The sequence below is a fragment of the Mus caroli genome, chromosome 11 (assembly GCF_900094665.2).
Source record: "Mus caroli chromosome 11, CAROLI_EIJ_v1.1, whole genome shotgun sequence".
NCBI classification, from domain to species: domain Eukaryota; kingdom Metazoa; phylum Chordata; class Mammalia; order Rodentia; family Muridae; genus Mus; species Mus caroli.
The window spans coordinates 67715788-67739357 of NC_034580.1; the positions used below are offsets into that span (position 1 = coordinate 67715788).

Genomic DNA, 23570 nt, shown 5'->3' on the forward strand with positions numbered 1-23570 from the left:
CACACACACACACACACACACACCTTCTCCTCACTGCTTGCCTATTCTGGGCATTTCCTATAAATAGAACCACATGCCATGTGCCTTTTTGTATCTGGCTTCTATTTCTTGCTGTGTTGGTTGTGACATAAACCAATAACCCAATGCTTTTTATGGCTAAATAATATTCCCTGTGTTGATTTGACACGTCTTATTTATTAGAGTATCTGTGGTTGGACGTTTTAGGCTGTTTCCACTTTCTGACTCCTATAAGCAATGCTTCCCTGAGTATTTGTAGACCAGTACTTTGGAGGATTTTTTTTTTCTGTAAGGTATACAGGTCAAGTGAAATCCCATATTTAAAAATTTGAGAAACTCCAGAGAGCTGTTTTCCAAACAGTTCCATTGCATCAGAGATGCCTATGAGATGTCTGGTGTGGAAGGTGAATGTGGGTCCCAGGTATATTGATTGCCTCTTTGGTAGCTGAGACAGAGCACCTGACAGGAGCAGCCGAAGGCGGAAGGGGTTTGACTCATGGTTTGAGGATCCAAACCATGGTAGCATGATGGTGAAGGCATGGTGGCAGTAGCTCTGACTGTGGTGGCAGGAACTGGGATGGCCAGTCTCCCCAGCCCTCAGTCAGGAAACAATGAGAATGCTGGCTTGCTTTCCCCTTCGGCTCACAGCATGGTGCTGCTCACATTCAGGGTGGGCATCCCCAGCTAAGTTAAACCTTCCTCACTGAGGATGTAGCTCAGCTGAGACAGTATCTGCATAGCATGCACCACGAAGCCCTGGAGTCCATCCCCAGTACACATAAACATAGGTGGATTTGCATCCCTGTGTGCAGGAGTTCAAGGTCATCTTCAGCTACACAGAGAGTTTGAGGCCAAGCAGGGATGTTTGAAACTCTGTTTCAAATGGTCCAAACAACAAAGTCAACTTCCTATTCAAAAAAAAAAAATAGCTTATTGCTTTTACATTCAGTCTCCTCCAAGTTCTCAGGACAGAGACAGAATGAAGTTAGGTTCTTTGCCAGTATATAACAGAAATGACCCAGATGGCCTAGTTCCCAAATGAGCTTGTATTCCCTCTGAGACCTCATGATCTTGGTCCCCACTGGCTGTATTTCTCTTAGCATTCCTTTCTTCTAAATTCTCACCAGAATGGCCTATTAAGCTCTGCTTACAGAATCCAAGGGTTTCTGTAGCCCACAGCTCCTTCCACAGACCAGTTTCAAAGGCCTAAGCTGTACATGGTCAGCCATATCTAAGCAATGGCCCCATTCCTCAGTATTCAGATCTGCACTGGGAAAGGTCCTGTACAGGAACAGCACTGACAGAATGTTTGTGTGGCATAGAAGAGGAGTGACTAGATGGACTTACACAATAGATAGTTTAACTACAGGTAGTTTAACTACAGCTCTCTGCATGCCGGAGGGGCCGAAAGCCTGGTAACAGGTCAGTTCATGAAGCTGGATACCTCAGGAGTCCCAGTATGGTACTGGAGGCCTGGAAGATTCCTAGAAAGTCACTAATTCTTGGCTCACATTGGAAGACCAAAGAAGGTAGGGTCCGATGTCAGTGGAGGATGTCAGTTGCAGCAATAGCACACACTCTAGGAGGAAGTGAAGGCAGACAGGCCACACTGCTTTTTCTCTGACTTCTTTACCTCTGGGCCTGTTGGAAGGTATTGCTCACTCTGAGTTAACTTGCCCTCTCGGTTAATCCTCTGTGGGCAGGCCCTGAGGAGAGTCTGCTTGGTGATTCCAGATGCAGTCAAGCTGAGGATACCAGCACAAAGCACCCAGAGATGCAGGCATCTGTATAGACTTCTTGAGGGCAGGCTCTTGGGTTTTGCTCACTTCTGTGGTTTTAGTGTCAAGAACAGTTCCTGGCCCAGAAGATGGGCTTGGTACATACATGTTTGTTGAATGACTAGCTAGATGTGTGGGGCTGAGTTGCAGGGCAGAAAGAGCACAGAAGTGGGGGTAGTTCTTGAGGCAAGGGTACCCACAGAGCTCACTCAGAGCTCTGCCCTGGGCTGAGAATGGAGGCCCCATGAACGGAGAGAATCTGAAGAGAGAGTTTCATTTTCATGTGTCTATGGCACACCAGGTACTTTGCTAATTTACTTGAAGAGAACTCATAGAACCCTCCCCAGGCAATTACCAAGATGTTTTCATCTTTGTGGGCCCGGCGTGAGCATACAGTCTCGTTAAGGATTTGCCAAGTTGGCAGTACCTTCGAGGTAGGGCAGCCTCTATTTTACTGAGAAGCTTGGGGGCTCAGAGAGGTTTAGCCTCTAGCCTGAAGTCATACATCTGGCGTGTCTAATACATGGGCCACTTCACCGTGTGCCTTCTTCCCGAGGACCTTTTGAGACGGGATTCCTAGGAGAGCTGGAGACTGGCAAGGGTCATTGCTGGAAGGGGGGGCTTCTAAAGACAGCAGTGTCTTTCTTTGACCTCAGACCTCTTTGATGGCCTTTCCAGAGTGGTAGCCATAAGGCCAGGCCAAGGCATGGCTTTGAGGAGATGGCTCAGTTGTTAAGAGTGTATACTGCTCTTGGAGAGGAGCTGAGTTTAGTTCCCAGCGGCAGCTTACACTCACCTGTAATTCTGGCTTCACAGGGGTCACTGCCTTGTTTTAGTCTTCATGGTTTATCTATAGTTAAGTGTACACACACACACACACACTTGTAATTCTGGCTTCACAGGGGTCACTGCCTTGTTTTAGTCTTCATGGTTTATCTATAGTTAAGTGTATACACACACACACACACACACACACACAGGAGTTAAATATAAACTCTTTAAAAGACATAGCTTTGGAATGACAGGCCTGTTGCTGGCATGCCAAAGCTATTATTATCAGAACTGAGGTCACAAATGCCAGATTTGACATTTCCTTTTGACCCCTGAGACCAGCAGGCAGACACAGCCCAGAAACTATGTAATTGGTCCTCATCCATAGCTGGGGCAAGAGAGGAAGGAGCCCCTGGAAGACACATGCACACTAGTGCTACGCAACCCTGGCTGGGGGCCTCCAGCCTGCATCTGCTCCTGTCTGACCTCGGACTTTTAGGAATGGGGCATCCTCAGACTTCAGATTCTCCACCCATTGTGTAATGTGTTGCTACTCAGCAAAGAGAGAAACTGGGGTTCTGAGGATGGAGATGTGGAAGGGAGATCAGTGGCTTCTCTAGGAGGGCTTTAGAATGTGTAGCACCCCCTTCCTCCACAGCAGCCTCTTTAAGCTGGGGTGCGGAGCAGAGGCCTGACTGCAGAAAGGGACCGTGGGAAAGAGGAACCTTTCTTCCTGAGAGGTTGGCTCCCAGCAGGGCAGCCTGGCAGGCAGACTCATCAGTACCTAAACCTTTGTTGGGTTCACCTGTTGCTATTTAGGGCCTGCAGAGGGCAGCAGTGACCACACTTAGGCCTCTAGACAGGAGAGGATTAAAGTAGCAAGACAGAGAGAGGTCCAGCTGCTTCCCTGGAGCCCAGGACAGAGACATGACAGTGATTCTGGGACTAGGGCTTGGAGAATCCTGTTCCCAGAGTAGATGGCTCTGAGCTCTTTGTCTAGGTAAGGTAATGGGTGAAGGGAGCAGAGCATACAATCTAAACTGCTACAGTCTTCTCCCTGCAGAGGGCTATGGGTACAGGTTCCAGCAGGCAACACAGCCTAAAGCTACACTTTCTCTTCTAAAGGAAGAGGTCATCCTCAGATAGAAGTGAGATACAAACTTTCCAGCGTAATCAACAGAAAGGAAAACTAAGCTAGTTCAGACAATGGAAGAGACTTCATTGGCTCATGTTGTAGGATAGTCCAGAAACTGGGTTTCCCCCCAAGGGCTCCAGCAACATGGTCAGGAGTCTGGTCCTGGTCCTCTCCGTCTTCTGGTTCCGTCCTCAGGTTCGTGCTTGGAGGTGGAGAAAATGGCTGCGGGTAGTGTGGGTCTCCCAGGTACCCTGATTAGCCATCCATACAGAGGAAGTAAATCCTTGTGAATTTTTCCTAGTAAACCTCAGGGAGAGAGGGGGGAGGGAGAGAAAGAGAGAGAGAGAGAGAGAGAGAGAGAGAGAGAGAGAGAGAGAGAGAGAGAGAGAAATCTGGCTTTGCTACTGACACTCCTCTAATGGCAGACTCATTATTTCCTCCAGAAGGGTGGGACATTGATTGGCAAGCCTTGGCTATGCGCCATCCCTGAGCGCAAGGTCAATCCCACTGAACCTCCTTGAGTAAATGTGAAACACTCACACAACAATTTTGGGAACGGGGCTTGATTCTGCAAGGTGGGGGTTACGGTCTCTAGCCCCACGCCCTGGCTTCATCACACACACACACACACACACACACACACACACACACACACTCACTCACTCACTCACTCACTCACTCACTGTTCTCTTCTTCCCTTTCTAAATAGTAATGATAACCCACAGCCTTTGCTAGTGCCAGCTAGCATCCTAAGCAACTTCTCTGCATTAATTCACGTTACAGACTAGTACTAGTGTTATTCCAGTTTTATAGATGAGGAAGACGCAGACGCCACTCCAAACTTCACTGCACTGAGGAGCAGCGCCAGGAGGCAAAGCCCGGGCAGTCCTCATACTTTGCTTGGAAGTTGTGTGGAAAGAAACAGAGTGTTGAGAAGGAGGATTGGGGTCAAGAGCTGGCCAGCTGGCCCTGGGAAACAACTCTTGGAGAAGGATTAGGAGGGACAGTCAGTCAGTAGCTGCATGGATTGGTCTCCTCCTTGATGGAGATGGAGTAGTGGGAACTTAGGCACGGGCCAGCAGGGGGCAGCAGGCAAGGCTGTCTTGGCTCCAGCCTGGGAAACTACTTGCAAACCAAAGAGATTCCATTAAGTTATCTAAGGTGGACAAGAGGATGAAGAAAAGACAGAGACCTTCCCAGCCACTTGCATCGTTGGATGTTCTGTCTAACAGTGCCCAGACCCTAACTTCCTTGTTTCCCCTGGTGTTCCCACTCAACAGGTGGGTGTTTGTCTATGAAAAAGGATACCAGACCTCAAGTGGCCTTATCAGCAGTGTGTCAGTGAAACTCAAGGGCTTGGCTGTGACCCAGCTCCAGGGCCTGGGACCCCAGGTCTGGGACGTGGCTGACTATGTCTTCCCAGCACATGTAAGCAGCACCATCCTTCCTCCCATAAGCCCTGGCTTAAGGTTCTCTGAGGGACCAGTCCAGCTTCCTGCTCTCTGGGCCTCAGTCTGCCTTACTGTGGGACTCCACCGTGATACCATGGGGTGCAGTGTCTGCTGGGTTAGGTGGGCTCCAGTGCCCTTCTGGGGTAGTGTCTTACCAATTCTCTCCATCACCCCTCTGCCCTTCACTTCCAGGGGGACAGCTCCTTTGTAGTTATGACCAATTTCATCGTGACCCCTCAGCAGGCTCAAGGACATTGTGCAGAGGTGAGGACCCCACCCTTCTGGACCCACAGGGGAGATAACTTAATGGGATCCCTTTGGTCCTTGGTGGTAACGTGGGATGAGTTTTCTGATTGTGCTTATGATGTAACGTTTGACAGAGAGTCATATAAAATAACCCTCAGACACTGATGGTGCTGTTGCGGGGCACTGGGCTTCTCTATCCCAACCTCCACTTCCCTGCCAGTGGACACTGGCACTTGTCAGCTGGGCAGAGACATAGGATAAATGTGGAAGAAGGAGGCTGTGAGCAGGGGTCTCCTATGGGATATGAGATTTTGCTCCATGTCTACACTGTGGTCCTGGGGGTAGGAGAGGGTCCTCCTTAGGGCCACACCACAGGGTCTGGGGCCAGCAGCTCTCCCATCCCCCAGAACCCAGAAGGTGGCATATGCCAAGATGACAGTGGCTGCACTCCAGGAAAAGCAGAAAGGAAAGCCCAAGGTAAGAGCAGCCCCTTTCTGTCACCTCCACAGCCACCTTGCTTGTGTCTGCCTCTCTCTGTACCCCACACCCCACCCAGCTGCTCTCCACTGAGAGAGTCTATGCCACTCTCATCCTGCCTTTCACCTACCCTGAGGTGGGAGCCCAGAACGGGGTGAGAACTCAGGGGTTCCTGTCTCCCTACAGGTATTCGCACAGGCAACTGTGTGCCCTTCAATGGCACTGTGAAGACATGTGAGATCTTTGGCTGGTGTCCTGTAGAGGTGGATGACAAGATCCCAAGGTAACTGATGTCTTCTCCTTCAAGGGAGCTAGAGACAGGGCTCAGGCCCACAGATGTCTGGATCTGGCAAAAATGGGTTCCTTATGCTTCTGATCCCACCCCTCAGCCTATCCATGTGGCCCAGGCCCAAGAGTCTTCCTGGTCTAGGAGCCTGTAAGCCCCTGTCCCATCTGTAGCATGGCCACTCCAGCCCCACCACATGTACTCTACAGAAGGAACCCTGCGCTCCCTGCTCCCTGTTCCCTCTCCCTGCATAGCTGTTCAGGGCATACAAACACTCTTGGGGAAGGGCATTGATTGAGTGCTGTCTCCCCCAGCCCTGCTCTTCTTCATGAGGCTGAGAACTTCACCCTCTTCATCAAAAACAGCATCAGCTTTCCACGCTTCAAGGTCAACAGGTTCGTGGGAAAGGAGGGCAGAGATGCAGGTGGCTTGACACAGCTGCAGCCGCTCTCATGGCGCTGTCTCGCTCCCTCCCTCCCGGCTGCTTGGTTGCTCCACTGCTTGCATCCCGGAGGCAGCTTGCTGGCCTGCCTCCTGGAGAGCAGACTTCTCTGGAGGAGGATACTCTATAGAGTTCTTGAGAGATCTTAGTGCCAAGTGAAGTGAGCCCCCTCTCAGCTAACTGGCACATGGCTGATACCCATGCCCTCCACACAGGCGCAACCTGGTGGAGGAGGTGAATGGTACCTACATGAAGAAATGCCTCTACCACAAGATTCTACATCCGCTGTGCCCAGTCTTCAGCCTTGGCTATGTGGTGCGAGAGTCAGGCCAGGACTTCCGCAGCCTTGCTGAGAAGGTATGGATGGGATGCCAGCAAGGAGAGGACAGGTGGTGGTCACAATACAGGCTGCCAGCCCCATTCTGCCTCTCCCCGGCACAGGCCAACTGTCCCCTAGTTCAGATCTCCTGGGGGTCCTTTGCTGGTCCTCCTGGTCTGAACCTGCCATGGAGGAGGTGTTAAGAATGAAGAGATGTAGGCAGACAACGTCACTGGGATGTTCCATGATTCCTTCCTTCCTTATTTCCTTCCTCGTTCCTTCCTTTTTTCCCTTTTCCTTCCTTCCTTCATTCTTTCCTTCCTTCCTTTTTTCCATCCTTTCTTCATTCCTTCTTGTTGCTTTGGGTCAGGGTCTCCGCCATAGCCTAGGTTGGCCTTTAACTCCTAATCCTCCTGCTTCTTGCCTACTCAGTGCAGAGTACAGGTGTGTGTCACCACACCAAGTTTATCTTTTAATCATCTTTTCTGCCGAGGATGGGCCTCACAATGCTCAGTGGTGTATCCTAACACTGAGCTGTACGACGGCCTAAATCACTGGGATATTTTGTTGTTTGTTTGTTTGTTTGTTTGTTTGTTTCTTCATGGTGGGGATGGAACTTGGGGATTCCAGGGATGTCCCCTGGGTTCCAAGATCATAAACCCTTTGTAAGTTTCTCGAAGATGCAGCCCGGGTTCAAATCCCACTCTGCCTTCCAGCCAGAGTGTGCCCTCAAATGGGTCTCTTAAGTTCAGCGTGTCTGAGAACTGTCACTAAAGACACTAATAGCACCATTCCTCCCAATGCGGGAGCCATGAGGATCAAGTGAGCATGCACCTGCTAGTTAGCACTTCAGCTCTGCCCTGCTGGGACAATCCTACACCCTGTTCTTGCTGGATCCTTCTTGTGCCTGCTTCTGTAGCTGCCTATGTGGAAATGGTAACCAGTCCCTTTTTTCTTTTTTTATTTCCTGTGAGATCACCAACACACCCCACTTAGGACACTTGTGTATGGCAGAGGTCTGCAGATGTTTGCTTTCACGACCCACATGGAGGTGGAAGCAACCAGACAGTGGTTAACTGTAGATATTCAAGCATCAGTTTGCCTGATCCTATAGGGCTGTCATGCTTTACAATCTGCCTGTTTCTAGAACCCACGCCTGCCCTCACCCACTGAGAGGTCTGGATCTCTGTTCCCACCTCCCCACTGAGTGGCTCAGCTCCCTGCCCACTTCTCTAATCACCTCCCCACTCTTGGCCCGAGCCACCCACCTGCCCTCTTGGCCCGAGCCACCCACCTGCCCTGTTCCTTGCCTCCCTTCACTTTCTGAAGTGTTTTCTGTTCAGACTTCACAGGGCTGTTCTAGTTCAAAGGCTGCCTGCTTTGTCTCCCACAGCACTGTGATTTTGAACCAGGAACTGAGAAACAGTGATGAATGCCAGGTGGTTCTGTCCCCTTGGACTTGACAGTCTTAGAGGAGAGATGTCAATAAGTAATCACACAGAATACACATATGACAAGCCAGGTGCTCTAGCACACACCTGCAATTCCAGCACACAGGAGGCAGAAGCAAGAGGATCATGAGTTCAAGGCCAGCCTAGGCTACATAGTAATACCCAGTCTCAAGAAACTAAGAAACTGGAGTTAAAAAACACATGCTGTCCTTCCAGAGGACCAGCACCTATACCAGGTGGCTCACAACCTACCTATAACTTCAGCTTCAGGGAATCCAATGACCTCTTCTGGCCTCGGAGGGCACCCACCCACGTGACAGCCATTTACACAGATACATACACGAATAAAATGAAAAATAAGAAAAACCAGTCAACCCACTAAGCAACTAAAACCAAAACCAGACAGATGGCTGAAAGAATAACAAGGGACATATTTTAAACTGAAGTGGTGGTCAGAGAAGACTTCAATATAAATGGCCAAATAATGAAACAGAGCCAGATATGTGAAAGAAAAGCAGGTACAAAGGCCCTGTGGTGGGAAAAACTTGGTGTATTCTAGAAGTGACTGCTCAGTGGTGGTGGTGGGGAGAGCAGAGATGGTGACAGACCTCAGTGTCCCTTCTTAGATACAGAATATCCTCTCTGAGATGGTACAGGTGGGGGTACAAGGTGGCCAAATGGGTGGCACTTGGCTGAATTTGAATTTAATCCCTGGTCCCTCACGGTAAAAGGTGGAAGCCCATCCTTGCAAACTGTCCTCTGACCTCCACAGCCATAATGTACACAGTGTGTATGTTATCTACACACAAAATTAACAGTGCAAAACAATGTTTCAAAGGGGAGTACAGGCGCCATCTATAAGACAGTTTTTGTTTTTGCTGTCTTGTTGTTTTCCTCTTTTAAGCTCATGAAGCCATCTTGCCGGTCTGGACAGGAGGTTTAGAATCCTGAAGCCCAGATCTTTTGTGCTTGTGTCCCTGGCAGGGCGGGGTGGTTGGTATCACCATCGACTGGGAGTGTGACCTGGACTGGCATGTACGGCACTGCAAACCCATCTACCAGTTCCATGGACTGTACGGGGAGAAGAACCTGTCTCCAGGCTTCAACTTCAGGTACCTGATGGGCCCCCGCCTATTTCTGGATTGACATGAGTTGACAAATGTTCCCAGAGAGGACCAGTGTACCCTAGATGACCTCCATCCTGTGTGAGTTGTCAACAGGAAGCTAGCAGGAAACAAAATCTTAAATGCTCGAGTCCCCAGGCCTGGGTCCCTACCCCTTGGAATTCTGTTTGGTGGGAGTCAAGAAAGGGCTGAATTCAGCTCTTCTGGACGGAGGCTCACCATTCTCCTTGAGCAATGCTGGAGGGTCCCTTCCTAATGCTCAGGCACACAATGTGCTTTGTCACCTTCTGCTACCTGTCCGTCGCCCCCAGATTTGCCAGGCACTTTGTGCAGAACGGGACAAACCGTCGTCACCTCTTCAAGGTGTTTGGGATTCGCTTTGATATCCTTGTGGATGGCAAGGTAAGTGTCCTATGTGAAGGGATGGCTGCCAAGGCACCTTCCTGCTTTGGATGTCTGTTGTTATGGACGATATGAAATGATATGACATTGTTATGGATGATATGATGGGGTGAATATATTCAGAGATCTGCTTTTAATGACCATGGGTGTAGGTGATGACCCTGGCCAGGCTTTGAGCCACTGCCATGGCTCTCCTACCATCTCCTTGGGTCTAGGGGAGCAAGGTTAGGGTCAAAGCTCAGGTTTACTGACCTGGAGCTGGCTCTCAGGAGAGCCACAGCCCTGGACCACTGGTAGCAGGAATAGTGTGGAATTGTAGGAGGCAGATTTGACTTTCCCTAGCTGGACCCCTTCTGCTGACCTGGCTCTCCCCTGGGCCCTGCCCAACCAGGCTGGGAAGTTTGACATCATCCCTACTATGACTACCATCGGCTCTGGGATTGGCATCTTTGGAGTGGTAAGTACTGGGGATACATGTTTGCTGTCTTCTACACACGGTAGCAGAACCCCAAAACGTGACCATAGCTACCTTTCATGAATGAGACAGCAGCTGCTTTCCCAACCCTAGAGAAACGGTGTACCTGGGGAAACTGAGGCTCAGCGTTAAGGCAGGAGAGAGGTAGGATGGGCTGACTGGGTCCCAGGAGGAGCTTGCAGCACCTTAGCCTGTCTTCAGGAAACTAGGGTCTAGAGTGGCAGGATTTAGCTAGGACCACAGTCAGTGGGGACCATTGTTGGACATGGAAGATCTGTATCTGCCCCAGATTCCCATTCTCCATCCCTGCGCCTCCTTGTCCTCAGGCCACAGTTCTCTGCGATCTCTTATTGCTCCACATCCTGCCTAAGAGGCACTACTACAAGCAGAAGAAGTTCAAGTATGCGGAGGACATGGGGCCTGGGGAGGTAAGTGAACTGCACCTTCTTGAGCTCCCTTCAAAGACCTCAAGCTTGTCTGCCTGTTGGCAGATGCTGTCCTGCAGGGCTTGGTGCTGCAGGGCAGTGCTTCTGGGGCCCGACTTGCATTCCCACATTGCATACACAGGGTGAACGTGACCCCGCGGCCACCAGCTCCACTCTGGGCCTGCAGGAGAACATGAGGACCTCCTGACCTTAGTCTTGAGCGCCGGACTTGACTCAGTGTGTGGCTTCCAGCAAGGGCTGGTGGCTTTGAGCCAGGGCAGAGGCCATTGCCAGAGGCTTTCCTGCAAGGCAGAGACCAGTTGCCCTCTGGTTCAAGCAAGACATTGGAATCCAGAGCTCTGGGTCCAGATCCACACTTCCCCTCCTGAGGGATGGCCCCTCCAGTTTTCACTATTCTGGGTCCCTCTGGCCGGGTTCCTCACACACCAGTACCCTAGCTTCGTGCTTATGGCTCAGGCTGCCACTGTCTACCCCACAGCCTCACCTGCCTGGCTTTGGGCTCTTCCACATGGTAGCCACTAGCCAGACGTGTCAGTTTGAACTTAAATTAATTAAAATATAATAAAAAAAAAGATGGCTGGGTTGAACTAGTTATGGGGACACTTTTGGCCTGTGACTGCCATACTGGATGGCAACAGATGTTTTCATTGTAGGAAGTTCCGAAGGAATTCCCTGGAAGGCTCATCAACAGTGCGGGTGCCTGATACTCACCCCACCTCCTCCTAAAATAGAAACACAGGGCACTTTGTAGTTGAGGCTTAAGAATTGCTATCCTAGAGCTTTCTGACTCTTAAGCTCCCAATCAGCCTTGGGTCAGCCCCAACTGGCAGGTGCAGGCACTGAGCAGGGTCTCAAACACCCACAGCAAGTGTGTAGTGTTGTTCTCGTGCCACACAGGGATCACGAACCCCCATGTGCTCACCCCCTCTACACATACAACCCTCCACCCCCTCTGTGGGTTGAAACAGCTTGGGTGCTGCAGGCACAGCCATCTGAACACACCTACACTCCCAGGCAGGGACACACGGTCTCCATACAATATCACCCCCATGGGGCGATGCTCTCCTTCCTGAGGGAGTCATACCAGACCAGCCCTTCTAGCCACTGAACCTTACTCAGCTACCTCAGGTGGAGATGTAACCCTGATGAATCCTGGCTCCTTGCCTGTGGCCCAGTCCCAGCTTCCACGGCCTGCCCAGCTTGGCTGGAACATGAGGGCTGAGGAGGCAAGGGGTGAGACACAATAAAAAGAATGAGGACAAATGGCTGTGTTTTTTGCTTTCCTTTCAAGCCCGTCTGAAGTTCAGTGTGCTTGCCTGTGAGATGTACAGCTGCGCTGAGCAGCTGAGATCCCTGTGAGAAGGCTGGTGAGGGGTGCTTGGGCCAAGATGGGCCAGTAAGCCTACAGTAGTCCCTAAGCCCTGTCTCTGCACAGGACAGGGCACCGGTGCTCTTCCCAATACCAAGGAACAAGCTCTTCTGGCTATGGGGCAGTTGAGCACACCAGAAGCAGCCTTGAGGGAGCATGGTTGAGGGAGGGGTTTGTTGTCCCAGGGATCTGGGGACACTTCCACGGACATGAGGCTTGCAGCTGGAGAGTGGAGAAGGCCACATAGGCACACCCTCCAGCCTGGGCTCACCTCCAACCAGGGCTGCTAAGTACCTCCGCCCCTGCTCTGTCTAGACCAGTCTGTCCAGCACAACTACTCATAGTGATGGATCTGTACTGTCCAACATGGTGGCCACTTGCCAAGGGTAGCCAGTGAGGGCCTGGAGTCATTTCACTTTTTAGTTTTGTTTAAAAACAAAACAAAACAAAACAATGCTTTGTTATGTGGCATGATTATGTGGCATGATTTTAAACACATGATCCTCTTGCCTCAGCCTCTCAAATGCTAAGATCACAGATACTTGGCACTATACCCAGTTCTGATTTACTTTTAATTCACTAGAATAGCTGTATGTAGCTATTTTACATGTAGCGGCAGCTAGCAGAGTGGACAGCATGGACCAGTTGTTCTCTCAGACCTTGGTCTTCTGCCAGCTTCCCCAGCCAAGAACCTTCCATCCTCCTCTTTTCCAGTCTCCACAGTCTGTGCCTACTGTTCCTTTCCCCCTGCGTGGAAGGAAAAAAAGTACCTCAGGCCAAGGCGGCCTCCTCTCTCCTAGCCCTATGCTCTGCACTCCTTCTCTGGCTCATGTTGCCCTGTAGAGCAGCCTACTCCCTCCTCGTTGCCACCCTTCCAGAAAGACCAGTTTGCCCTTCTCAGTAACTGGCCTTCATCCCCCAACCCTTCCAGATGCCCTTGCCAAGGTCACCAGCAGAGTCCTTGATGTAAAAGCCACAGGGGCACTTGGTCCTGCATCTTGTTTGGCTCCCAGCATTTAACTGTTGTTCAAAGATTCCTTCTAGCGGTACCCCAGTGCAGCCTCTTCTGGTTTCCCGGCAGGCATGGAGTGTAGGGGAAGAAGGCCTCTTACAGCTCTCATATGGCTCACCCTGTGTCCTTGGTAAGTGGCTTCTCTCCAAGGCTCCTCGGTGTGTCAGGGTACTGGTGGCAACCTCTGCTAGGGTTGAGGTAATACACGTGAAGTGCCCAAGGCAGTGCCTGGTACACATTGTCTCTGGAAATCACACACACACACACACACACACACACACACACACACACACACACACACACACACAGGGTCTTCTTGGTGCTATAATCCTTGCTCCTTGGTTGGACATTTGGCTGCCTATGATGGAGGTTGCATTTGGTGGTGGTGGTGGTGGTAGGGTTTTTTTCCCCTTTTTTTCCTTTTTTGTTTTGTTTTGTTTTGCTTTGCTTTGTTTCGAGATAGGTTTCTCTATGTAGCTTTGGCTGTTCTGGAACTCGCTCTATAGTCCAGGCTGGCCTTGAACTTGGAGATCTACCTGCGTCTGCCTCCTGAGTGTTGGGATTAAAGGGATCCACCACCACTGCCCGGCCCCTTTTCATGTTTTTGCTCTTGCTACCGGGTCTGGTTATGTGACAAAATTCAAGTTAGTGGGATGCACAGGGAATGTTCTGTGGCGCTTTCTTTAAAAGAGCTACTGTTAGGGTAGAGAGATGGCTCAGTGGTTAAGAGCACATGCTGTTCTTACAGAGGAGCCAGATTCAGTTCCCAGCACCCACACAGTGGCTCACAACTATCCGTAAGCACACACAGATGCACATATAGGCATACATGTAGGCAAAACAGTCATCCATATAAAATAAAGAGTTAGCATTGACCCTTCATTATTTTTCTCCATTCCAAAACCTGGAATGCATACGTGATAACTGGAGTTCCAGCCCCTATTCAGAATCACAAGATCAAAGGCCATCTCCAGGGCTTCCTGGTGCAGGGAGTGGAGAGAGCCACATTTCAAAGGCTTTTGTGGAGCAGAGCCATCATATCAGCCCAGAACTGTTTTTCAAGATTTTTATATATATATGTAAGATTTGTTGTTGTTGTTGCCTAGATCTTAATCTAATCCTACTTAGGACAAGGATTTTAGCTAAAAGAGCACTCAGTCCTCTCAGCCTTGCTTCAGTTGGTCTGTTTGAGCCTTTCCATTAGAATTATGACTGGATCCTCCAGGGCTCTCAAAACCATCTCTTCCATATTGGGGTATAGCTCAGTGGTAGCATCCTTGCTTAGAATGCAAGAAGCCCTGGATTCAATCTTCAAAACTGGAGGTGTGTGTGTGTGTGTGGGGGGGGGGAGTCTCTGTAGCCCAGCTCTTTCCTGAACTCCGGCCCTATAGATCCAATCCTCCAGTTACTGGACCCAATTATTCATTTCAACAAATACATGCTGGGCATGCATCAGGAGGTCAGGCTGTGCTGGGCGAATTCATCACGACCCTTGCTCTCAAGAGTTCTTAGTCCAGGCAGGACTCAGGTGAAGAGGCACTGAGATCTGGGAAGCACTGAGAAAGGGCTGCTGGGCGTTCCAGGTATCCAGAAGGTCATGGGTTCATGCTTCCTAGCAGCAGAGGCATTGAACTAAGTCCCAAAAGACAAGTGGGGTTTAGGCAGGCAAGTGGTGAGGGGTGAGTTGTGGAGGGCTTGAGGGGACCTAGTGGGAAGCAGTGGAAGATCCTAAGAGGCAGCTCTCTGGTGTTCCTAGTGCCTGTCCTGGTTGTCCCAGAAAGGTTAATGGGAAGTGATACTGGATTGGGGTGAGTGGTGGGGCTGCTGCACTAATCAAGTGGAGGCATGACTGCATGACTGTGGTGGTCGAGTTCAGGGAGGGGCAGATGGTGGGAGAGAGAGAGAGAGAGAGAGAGAGAGAGAGAGAGAGAGAGACTGAGACTTTAGGGATCGTAAGAGGCAACATGGCAGATCCTTGTGCTACACCCGGTTGGGTCAGAAAACCTGCTACACAGGTAACTCCTGGTTTCTAACTCCTGGTTTCTAACTCCTGTTTGAGACAGAGACACAGGTGAGACCAGGTTGGAGATAGCAACATGGGTCTGAGTTTGAGGCAAGCAGTGATGTGGGGCATCTCCAATAGACTAATAATAGCAGGATTGAACCAGGAGCCTGTGAGGGCCGAAGTCCCTAGGCATAACCACAGTCAAGGCCACTTGGTTCTGGAGGGCTCTTTTTCATTCCCTCAGCCCAGCCGGTCACCTCCTGCTCCTCTCCAAACCTGAGTGCCGCCCCACCCCAGCACTCTGACGAATCTCCCTCCTCCTTCCCTCCCCCAACCCCAGGAGAACACTCAACTCCAGGCCCTTTTCCCAGGGCCTCTACCTAGCCTCTCCTTGGTACGCACCGGGCCTCATCCCGAAGGAGGGATGCTCTTGCCTCTAGAGACTAGGACACCGGATTGAGGACTCGAGAAAAGCATCGTTCGCTTCAGGCCAGGCTGAGGGGCCCACGACGTGGCCTGAGGGACGTCGGATTCCCCTAGCCTGCTTGTCTGCGGGCGCCGGGGGCGTGACGCGTCGGGGCCCATCCGCAGGGCCCCTCCCGAGCCACCTCCTCCGGATCCCGTCGAGACCCGCCCCCTCTACCCCTGGGCGGGAGGACCGGACTCTGATTGGACATCTCTGCGGGGCGCTGCGCGGCACAGCCAATGATCGTGGGCCGGCGCGGCGGCGGGCGGGGGGAGCGAGCGCAGCCTGGAGCTGCGGCGCCGGCGGGTTGAGCCGGGCGATCCTAGCCCGGCAAGGCGGGCAGGGCGGGGCGCGCACAGCGGGAGCGAGCTTGGTGTCCACCGCAGAGACTGTCGCCAGGTGCCTAGGTAGGGGTCAGCAGCCGGGACTTGGAGTTGGGAACTGGGGTGCGGACGGCTGAGCCGCCCTGTGCAGCCAACGAGCTGTAGAGGGGTGGTCTACATGGCCGGGTCTACGTGGGCAGCCGGAATCTGGTGTGCAGAGATTCCCGCTGTGTCTGCAGGGCTAGGTCCTCGGGGTGGTTCCTGAGCCCGCATCTGTCTAAGCCAGCTATGCGGGTGCCCGACCACCTGCGTTTCTTCCGCAGCTGCTGTCTGCGGGACTGCATAGAAGCCCCGCGCGCGCGGTGCCTTGGGCCCGGCTCTGGGTGGAGGCCGTGTCTATTCGGAGTGGGCCTGGACGGGTGCACCCACGTGTGGATCTCGGCAGAGCGCTTCTCCCACAGCCCTCCCGTGAGTCTTCCGTGGAGAGCTGGGGGCGGGGTGATGAATGGGACTGATGCGGCGAGCGACTTCAGACGCTGCGCAGTCGTCCCCTGACTGAGTGAGGGTGGCGGAGGCGGCGCTGTGGTTTCTGGGTCTGGTGGGTACAGGATTGGTGCTCCGAGGGTGCACACGTGCGCGGGGAGCTGTGTGTGGTGTTTGGAGGCGGGTGTGCGTGCGTCACGTGGACACAAGAGTGTGCCTGTGTACGTGGGGGGGGGGGGTGCGTTTCAGGATAGAGTGGTGTGTGAGCACCGGTCACGAGGACAAGGATTACATCTGTCAGGGAAGGGGTGTGTGTCTGTCTTGAGGTTGTTACAGAGTGAGCAGAGCTAGCTGTCACATGCCTTGGGTCCCAGGACAGTGTCCCAGTGTGCTCCTCTCTTTGTCTTGGCCAGGTTCAGGGTGTGAGAGAAGCGCACAGCTGTGTCCTTGAAAATCCCAGAGAAAAGGAAGAGGCTGGGTCTTCTGCGCATCTCTACCTCTTCCATCCAACATACACTGCGGGTCAGACTGTTTTAGACCCTACTACCTGCTCCTTGGTCCCCCACACTCAGTCTTCAAACCAGGACTGGGGCATATTTTAAACCTTATCCAAGTGAATTGCTTCCCTGCTTAAGACTCCTTTGGTGTTGGAGGCCTCTGGTTTCTGTCCACAAACCCTAAATCAAGCCTGTTGGGAAGCACTCTATTGCTATCACGTTGGGAAGGGATCTCTTTTAGGCACAGGGTGAACTCCCATTTCTCCTTTGGGAATCCTGCTTAGTGGTCACAATGTCGCCTCCACCAGGAAAACACCCCCGAGGCCAATGTAAGTGAACCTTAGCTTCTCTCCTGATGCACACCTCTACTAAGGAACTTTCCACTGCAGCCACATCTGTCATGCTGGTCTTCATACAGAGCAAGCACTGTCCCACCACATGGCACTTGCACCTATGGGCCAGTCCCTCTGGCTCCAGATGCTGTTCTCCAAGTGTCTACACTGTGTACCGCCTTTCTCCTTCCAAAGCTGCTTAGAGCTTGCATTGTGTACAAACCCTCTCTGCGCTACATCAATTGTGTCCCTAGCATCTTGCTCCTGCCCTGTCTTGTTGCAGTAGCTGTCTTCCCAGGGCATCCCACAGCACCTATCATGTACTTATTGCTAGCATTCTTATTTGTTGCTTCATGACTCTACTGGAAAGCAAATGGTGAGAGTGGGGACTTTGTCTTTGGGGGTCTACCGGTTTACCTCCTAGTTCCTATATAGCCGATACCCAGTGAATCATTGTAGCAGGGATGCATGACTCTGGATTTGCATACCAGGAGTCAGTGTGTCTATCTACTCCCGAGATCCACACTAGAGGCAAACTCCGAACATATTTTTGCATATTAGAAATCCTCCTGTTAGCAACTGGTGTGGAGGGAGGGGTGAGATATTAATCTGGGGTAGGGAGACCTCCGGAAGTAGTGAGAGAACAGTGGAGGTCAGAACTTGGTGATTTTATCCCCAGATCTGTGCTGTTTAAGGTGCTTAACTTAGTGAGCTCAGCCAGCCAGTGTGTGTGTGTGTGGGGGCATCAAAGAGGCTTCTTCTCAAAGGAGGTGATGTCTGAACTGGTCTTCAGGCAGTGAAGCCAAGGGAGGTGTGTTCCTGGCAGAAAGAGCAGCTCGTGCAAAGGCCTTGTGACACAGAGCCTGTCGTTTGCAAAGCTTGAAGTAGTGGGATGCAGCCAGAGTACTGCAGGAGGTGGAGGGGTGGGCGGTGAAGGGGGGGACAGTCCCTTTGGCTCTTGCTTTTCTGGCCCAGGCCCAATGAAAATGGGGAAATGGAGTTCCCATCTCTGTGATGGGAACAGTGGATGAGTAACAGAACGGGGATGGTGATGAGTTGGATAGGTCCCTGAGCTGCCCAGAAACAGGGAGGGGGGAATCTCTGGAAAGAGGGTGGAGGCTCAGAGCTGGTGTAAAACAAGAGGCCCACAGATGTCAGTTTCCACAGGTGGACTGAAGGATGCTTTGAGCATAGCGGCAGTGAGGGAGGCAGGAGCCTACCTGGGTGTTTGGGGATCCCCGGAGGTAGTGGGAGGGCCATCCTCACAGCAGGCATCCTTGAGCATGACTTGGCACCAGACTCCTGGGTCTCCCTTAAGGGGACTGAGTCATCCTAGGCAGGGGTGGGGAGAGCTGCAGAGGGCACCACTGCCTGAACCATTAGACCCTAGCCAGAAGCATAAGCAGGCTACAGTGAAGTGGCCCAGAGATGTCAGGACTGCTTTGATGTACAGCCCACCCGGCCACTGCCTCCTTGCATTTCCCCCTGACCATTCCTTTGCTGATCAGGGCTGTTCCTCCTCTGCCTGGATGGCTATCGGTCCCTGCCTCAGCCTGACTCTGGAACATTCTAGCCAAGCTCTGAAGTCACTGGTCCCTGAAGTTACTGTAGGTAGGGCTGCTTGAACCAGTGTGGGTGACTGCAGGGTCTTCTTGCGCTGTCTTCTTCTGGCCTGTGTTAAAAGACTTAGCTGGATGGGTCATGTCCTCAGAAAGAGGTCAGATGGAGTGGACTTCTGAAGCCAAGGGTTGGTTGGTGTACTCGGGAGTGGCAGACACTTGGAGGGTGGGGTGCCGCTTGAAGGAGAAGCCTGAGTCAAGCTAGTCTGGAGCCAAGCACCTAAAGTGGGTTGTGTTCGGTAGAGTGGGGCTCACTCAGAGCTGCTTCTTAATGCACACACATCCCAGCGACATATTACTCTATTACTCAGGCACAGGCTGCTTCTACGTCCATGGCTTCATCCACTTCCTTCTAGGGTTCACAGAGAAGGCTGGACAGTAGCCATCTGTCTGATTCACCTGTGAGAAAACTGATGTCTCAACAAGCTTAGTGTCCTAGTCCAGCATGGTGGTTCACGCCTTTAGTCCTAGAACTCAGGAGGCAGGTGCAGGCAGAACTGGCCAGCCTGGTCTACAGAGTGAGTTCCAGGATAGTCCAGGACTACATAGGAAGCCTGTCTTAAAAAACCGTGTGTGTGTGTATGTGTGTGTGTGTTATGCATGTGTGTATGTATGTATGTATCTTTAGTGCCCTAACCCAGGCAGCACAACTCCTATCTGGGAGAACAGGATTTGAACTTTGCGTAGAGGGAGGACCTGTGACTGGGGCTGTCCTCTTGGCCAGTGGAGGAATCCCTTGCCCACAAGAATCTTTGCTGTGCCCTGGAACTGGGGCTGCATCTCAGCCTGTCTGTCCATCTTTCTGTTTATCCAGTTGACCCCTATTTACCTGCTAAATCGCCTTCTACAAAGCATTCTCAAGACTTAAGTTTGGGTAGGGCCTTGAGAAGAGCCATTGGGTGAGCTGTTAAGGAGGAGTGGACCCACAGGCCAGCCTTACAAACCACCACCAGTTTCAGGCTGGTGGAACAGATAACCCTGTGGAGTTAACCTCTGGAGTCTGGCTCCCCTGGCCCTAGCTACATCTATGTACAGGCCTAAGGGATAGAAATGCACATGATCAGCTGGTAAAAGGGGAGGGGAGAATGAGAGCTGTTTGTCTGCACAGTTGTGTTCCTAGGTGCAGGTCCACAGCACAGGCAGACCAGTTTCCAGCCTCCAGTATATTCTTCCTTGGTCAGACACCGGCCCCCATGCACACAGCACAGCCGCAGGCCAGGCACAAGGCCCTGTTTCCAAGACACTGGGCAGAAACTTTCGGCCTCCCTTGCTGCCTCTCTCCAGCCAAGCCCGGCTTAGTCACCTGAATTTGATCCAGGCGAGAGGGAGGGATGGATGGAGAGCCTGACGTCAGCTCTCACAACCTCCTCCCACAACCACCCTCGCATCCATCTGGGCCCCAGCTCATCCCATGCAGTCACTACTCAGTTCTTTGGAGCTTGTTAGTAGCAACTGCTGTTCCGCGTCCCTAACAGCATTAGCTTCTTTACACCTCACAGCCACATCACATCGGTGCAAGGCCTGCTTCGTGGCTCATTTCACCAATGAGGAATATCCAAAGTTATCTGCCCTCCCCTCCCTAACAGCCAGGAAGTAGGCAGCCTGGGTATCCCAGCCTGGGTGCCAAGCCAGATAATAGTCTTTAAACTAGAATAGGAAGGCTTCTGCACCTACTTGCTGTGTGACCCCAGACCCATCTGTACCCTCCTCCCGCTCCCCACATTCTCCTCAGTTCATGTGTCTAAGGAAAGGGGGAAAGGGAGCTAAAGAAAGATGTCCTTTTAGAGGTTGTAGCTGTAGGGAAATTATATGCAAAAGTTATGGGCCAGACCAGCCTGGGGCTTCACTATGCTGGAAGCTCACTTCTGACTCTGTCCTCAGTCCTGATGTGGTCTTCAGCCTGAAGCTAGTTGGGTTTCCCTCACTGAGAGTGCTTTCCCATCCAAGTAATGGGACCAGGGCTGCAGAGATCACTATGGTGACCACTTGTATTCAGCAAATATTTATCGAGCTCTTACGTGCCAGGCACAAGTGATCTTACGGAGACAAAGCAGACTGAAGAACTAATCTCGGGGCTTAGGACCTGGTGGGGAGGCCTACCCTATGGGGAATGGAAGGAGGGGGGAAGGAGTCATGTTTGGGGAGGCTCTCCTTACCCTCCTCACCTCTTCCAGGGAGGCCCCTCAGAGCTCCAGCCACACAAGTCTCCTTTCTTCTCTCTAGCAGAAGCTCTGCTGCCTCCTGGCTCCTAGCACTCGGCACATGTGAGTGTAACATTTGGTCACATGGGAAAGCTGGAAAAAAAAAAACAAACCAGGAGGAATATAGAGGCTGCACTAGTGTCTTGTGTGGCAGACCCCAAAGTGACCCCTCCCCTAGTGTACCCTCCCCTGGGCTGGCAGCTCTATTGGGACAGCAGGGGAGCCAGGCAGAGAGGCTCTGATTTTTGCCCTATTACAATCTACCTCCAAGCCTGACGGTAGTCAGGGCAGCTAGGTAGGCATAGCATCTACAGTACAGAGGGGAGTCTGGCTTGCCCCCAAGCTATCTATGGTAGGTTGTCAGCAGAGGTAGCTTCCTACCAGTGGCTAGGGCATTCCAGCTGCCCTGCCCGCTGTTTCCGTCATGTCATTCACAGCAAAGGATGGAGAGCCAAAGGTAGAGTGAGCATGGTACCCGTGGGACCTGTGGTTTTTGAGTTCCAGTCAGGATAGAGGAAGTCACCAACAGACCGGAAGGGCAGGGGTTCAGGAGTCCACTTACTTCCTTTTCTTAGAAGATGCAGAATGAGGCCCAGTAAGGAGGGAGCTTGGGGTGGGGGTGGAGCCAGCATGTGGGCTGTGGTGGAGATAGTTGTTCTGGTCTGAGAGTAAGTGGGGCCTGGCTAGGGCCTGTGTATAGCTAAGAGTGATGGCTGAGGTGCAGGTGGGTCTGAGTCTGGGGATTGAGGCTCAAACCCGGGCTACTGTTAGGGTTTTTGAGTAGCTTGGGGACCCAGGAAGCAGTAGATGGGAGGAATGTATGAAGCCAGTCCCCGGCCTCTCCCCTGCACCTCGGCAGAGAGGTAAATGACTAGATTTATCTTGGGGTCTTGAAAATAGTGAGAGGAGTCGATGGAAGCCAGAGACCTCAGGAAATGTTCTTTAAAATGTCGAGAGGGACTGCAGTGAAGGTCTGGGATAACCAGGAGACATTCCTGGAGGAGGTGTCTGGGTCTGCAACCCTAGTGCCCCGTCTGCTTCAATGGGGCTGTACTGGAATGCTCTGTCAGCAAGGGTGTCGACTGCTGAGCCACTGGGCAGACTGTGTAGTTGGGACTGGATTGACCTGGGACTCTGTGCCTTAGTGTGACTTGGCTTCCAGGCCTTCCCCACATCTGTCTGTACTCACTGCAGAATCAGTTCTGTGACTATTCCTGTTTTATGGGCAGGACACTGAGGGCATGCATCCGAGCTAGGTGAACTACTGGGGATAGCCAGGAGGTAGGTCTATAGCACTGTGGCTATAGACGGAGAAGGATCTAGACCCACTCCACTTGCCTGGCCAGGAGTGACACTCTCTCCTCTCTCAGGTTCCCAACAAGGTTCTACAGACTGTCTGCTGACTGGAGTGATGGAGAGTGGCCCAGCCGTCTGCTGCCAAGACCCTCGTTCAGAGCTGGTGGATCGGGTGGCGGCCATCAATGTGGCCCACTTGGAAGAGGCAGATGAGGGCCCAGAGCCTGCCAGGAATGGTGTGGACCCTCCACCCCGGGCCAGAGCTGCCTCTGTGATCCCTGGCAGTGCTTCAAGACCCACTCCAGTGCGTCCCAGCCTCTCAGCTAGAAAGTTTTCCCTGCAGGAACGACCAGCTGGAAGCTGTCTGGGGGCTCAGGTTGGGCCTTACTCTACAGGACCTGCCAGTCACATCTCTCCTCGGTCCTGGCGGAGACCCACCATCGAGTCCCACCGTGTGGCCATCTCAGACACGGAGGTTGGTGAGGTGGACTTAGAAGTTGTTCATGGACCTGTCAGGGAAGCCTGGGTTTCCACCCACTATATGTACCATATACTTAGCTTTCTTTGGTTTGCATGCCTTTAGAGCTCACTGAGACGATCACTGCCTAACAGCAGGACTTCTTCCAACCCAGGGAAGGGCAATCTGAATTGAGGGCTACCTCTTATCTTCTTCTCACCCTCAGCTCAGGCGTAGGGCCCTCTCTTGTCCTTAAGAAGCCTTCTTAGAACTTTGAAAACAGATCATGTATGTCTCTACCCCTAAACCATTCCAAGCTTGAGCCGTAATCATGCCTCTGAGAGACTGCTCTGACTTAGAAACTGCAGTGTGCTTCCTGGTCTTTCATGGGCTTGAATCTGAATGTGAACTTGGGTTCTGATGGGAGCAGAGCATAGCCAGGGTTTCACCCATCCTATCTTCACATATCACCCAAGGCTTCTCGTCTCCTCTCATGGTGGCAATTGCTACCTTCAGATCTTTCCCATCCAAAGTTGAAAGGCTGGTAAGAGCTTTAGGGTCTGGGAAGTAGAGGCTGGGCCCTGAACAAGATGGGAGCATATCCGGCATAAGAATGAGCATATCCGGCATAAGAATGAGCATATCCGGCATATGAATGAGCATATCCGGCATATGAATGAGCATATCCG

The 23570-nt window shown here is 52.0% G+C and overlaps 2 protein-coding genes across 4 annotated transcripts in view; both read left to right on the forward strand.

The window, feature by feature from the left end:
- P2rx1 (purinergic receptor P2X 1) overlaps positions 1–12084 on the forward strand; it is a 16112-nt gene extending 4028 nt beyond the window's left edge. The window contains exons 2-12 of the mRNA XM_021176649.1: positions 4983–5130; positions 5346–5417; positions 5807–5876; positions 6063–6159; positions 6477–6557; positions 6820–6961; positions 9359–9486; positions 9810–9900; positions 10292–10357; positions 10702–10803; positions 10943–12084. Of these exons, the coding sequence (XP_021032308.1) occupies positions 4983–5130; positions 5346–5417; positions 5807–5876; positions 6063–6159; positions 6477–6557; positions 6820–6961; positions 9359–9486; positions 9810–9900; positions 10292–10357; positions 10702–10803; positions 10943–11008 (1063 nt within the window). The 3' untranslated portion in view covers positions 11009–12084. The remainder of the gene's footprint in view (positions 1–4982; positions 5131–5345; positions 5418–5806; positions 5877–6062; positions 6160–6476; positions 6558–6819; positions 6962–9358; positions 9487–9809; positions 9901–10291; positions 10358–10701; positions 10804–10942) is intronic.
- A 3856-nt stretch (positions 12085–15940) lies between these two features.
- The window catches only part of Camkk1 (calcium/calmodulin dependent protein kinase kinase 1), a 23253-nt gene continuing 15623 nt past the window's right edge, over positions 15941–23570 (forward strand). Inside the window, exons 1-4 of one of the 3 annotated variants that reach the window (XM_029483235.1) lie at positions 15981–16080; positions 16320–16464; positions 21102–21191; positions 22499–22899. In XM_029483235.1, the coding sequence (XP_029339095.1) occupies positions 22540–22899 (360 nt within the window). In that variant the 5' untranslated portion in view covers positions 15981–16080; positions 16320–16464; positions 21102–21191; positions 22499–22539. Of the gene's footprint in view, positions 16081–16319; positions 16465–21101; positions 21192–22498; positions 22900–23570 lie in introns of all 3 variants that reach the window. The other 2 variants (XM_029483234.1, XM_021176646.2) reach the window with 2 other exon arrangements.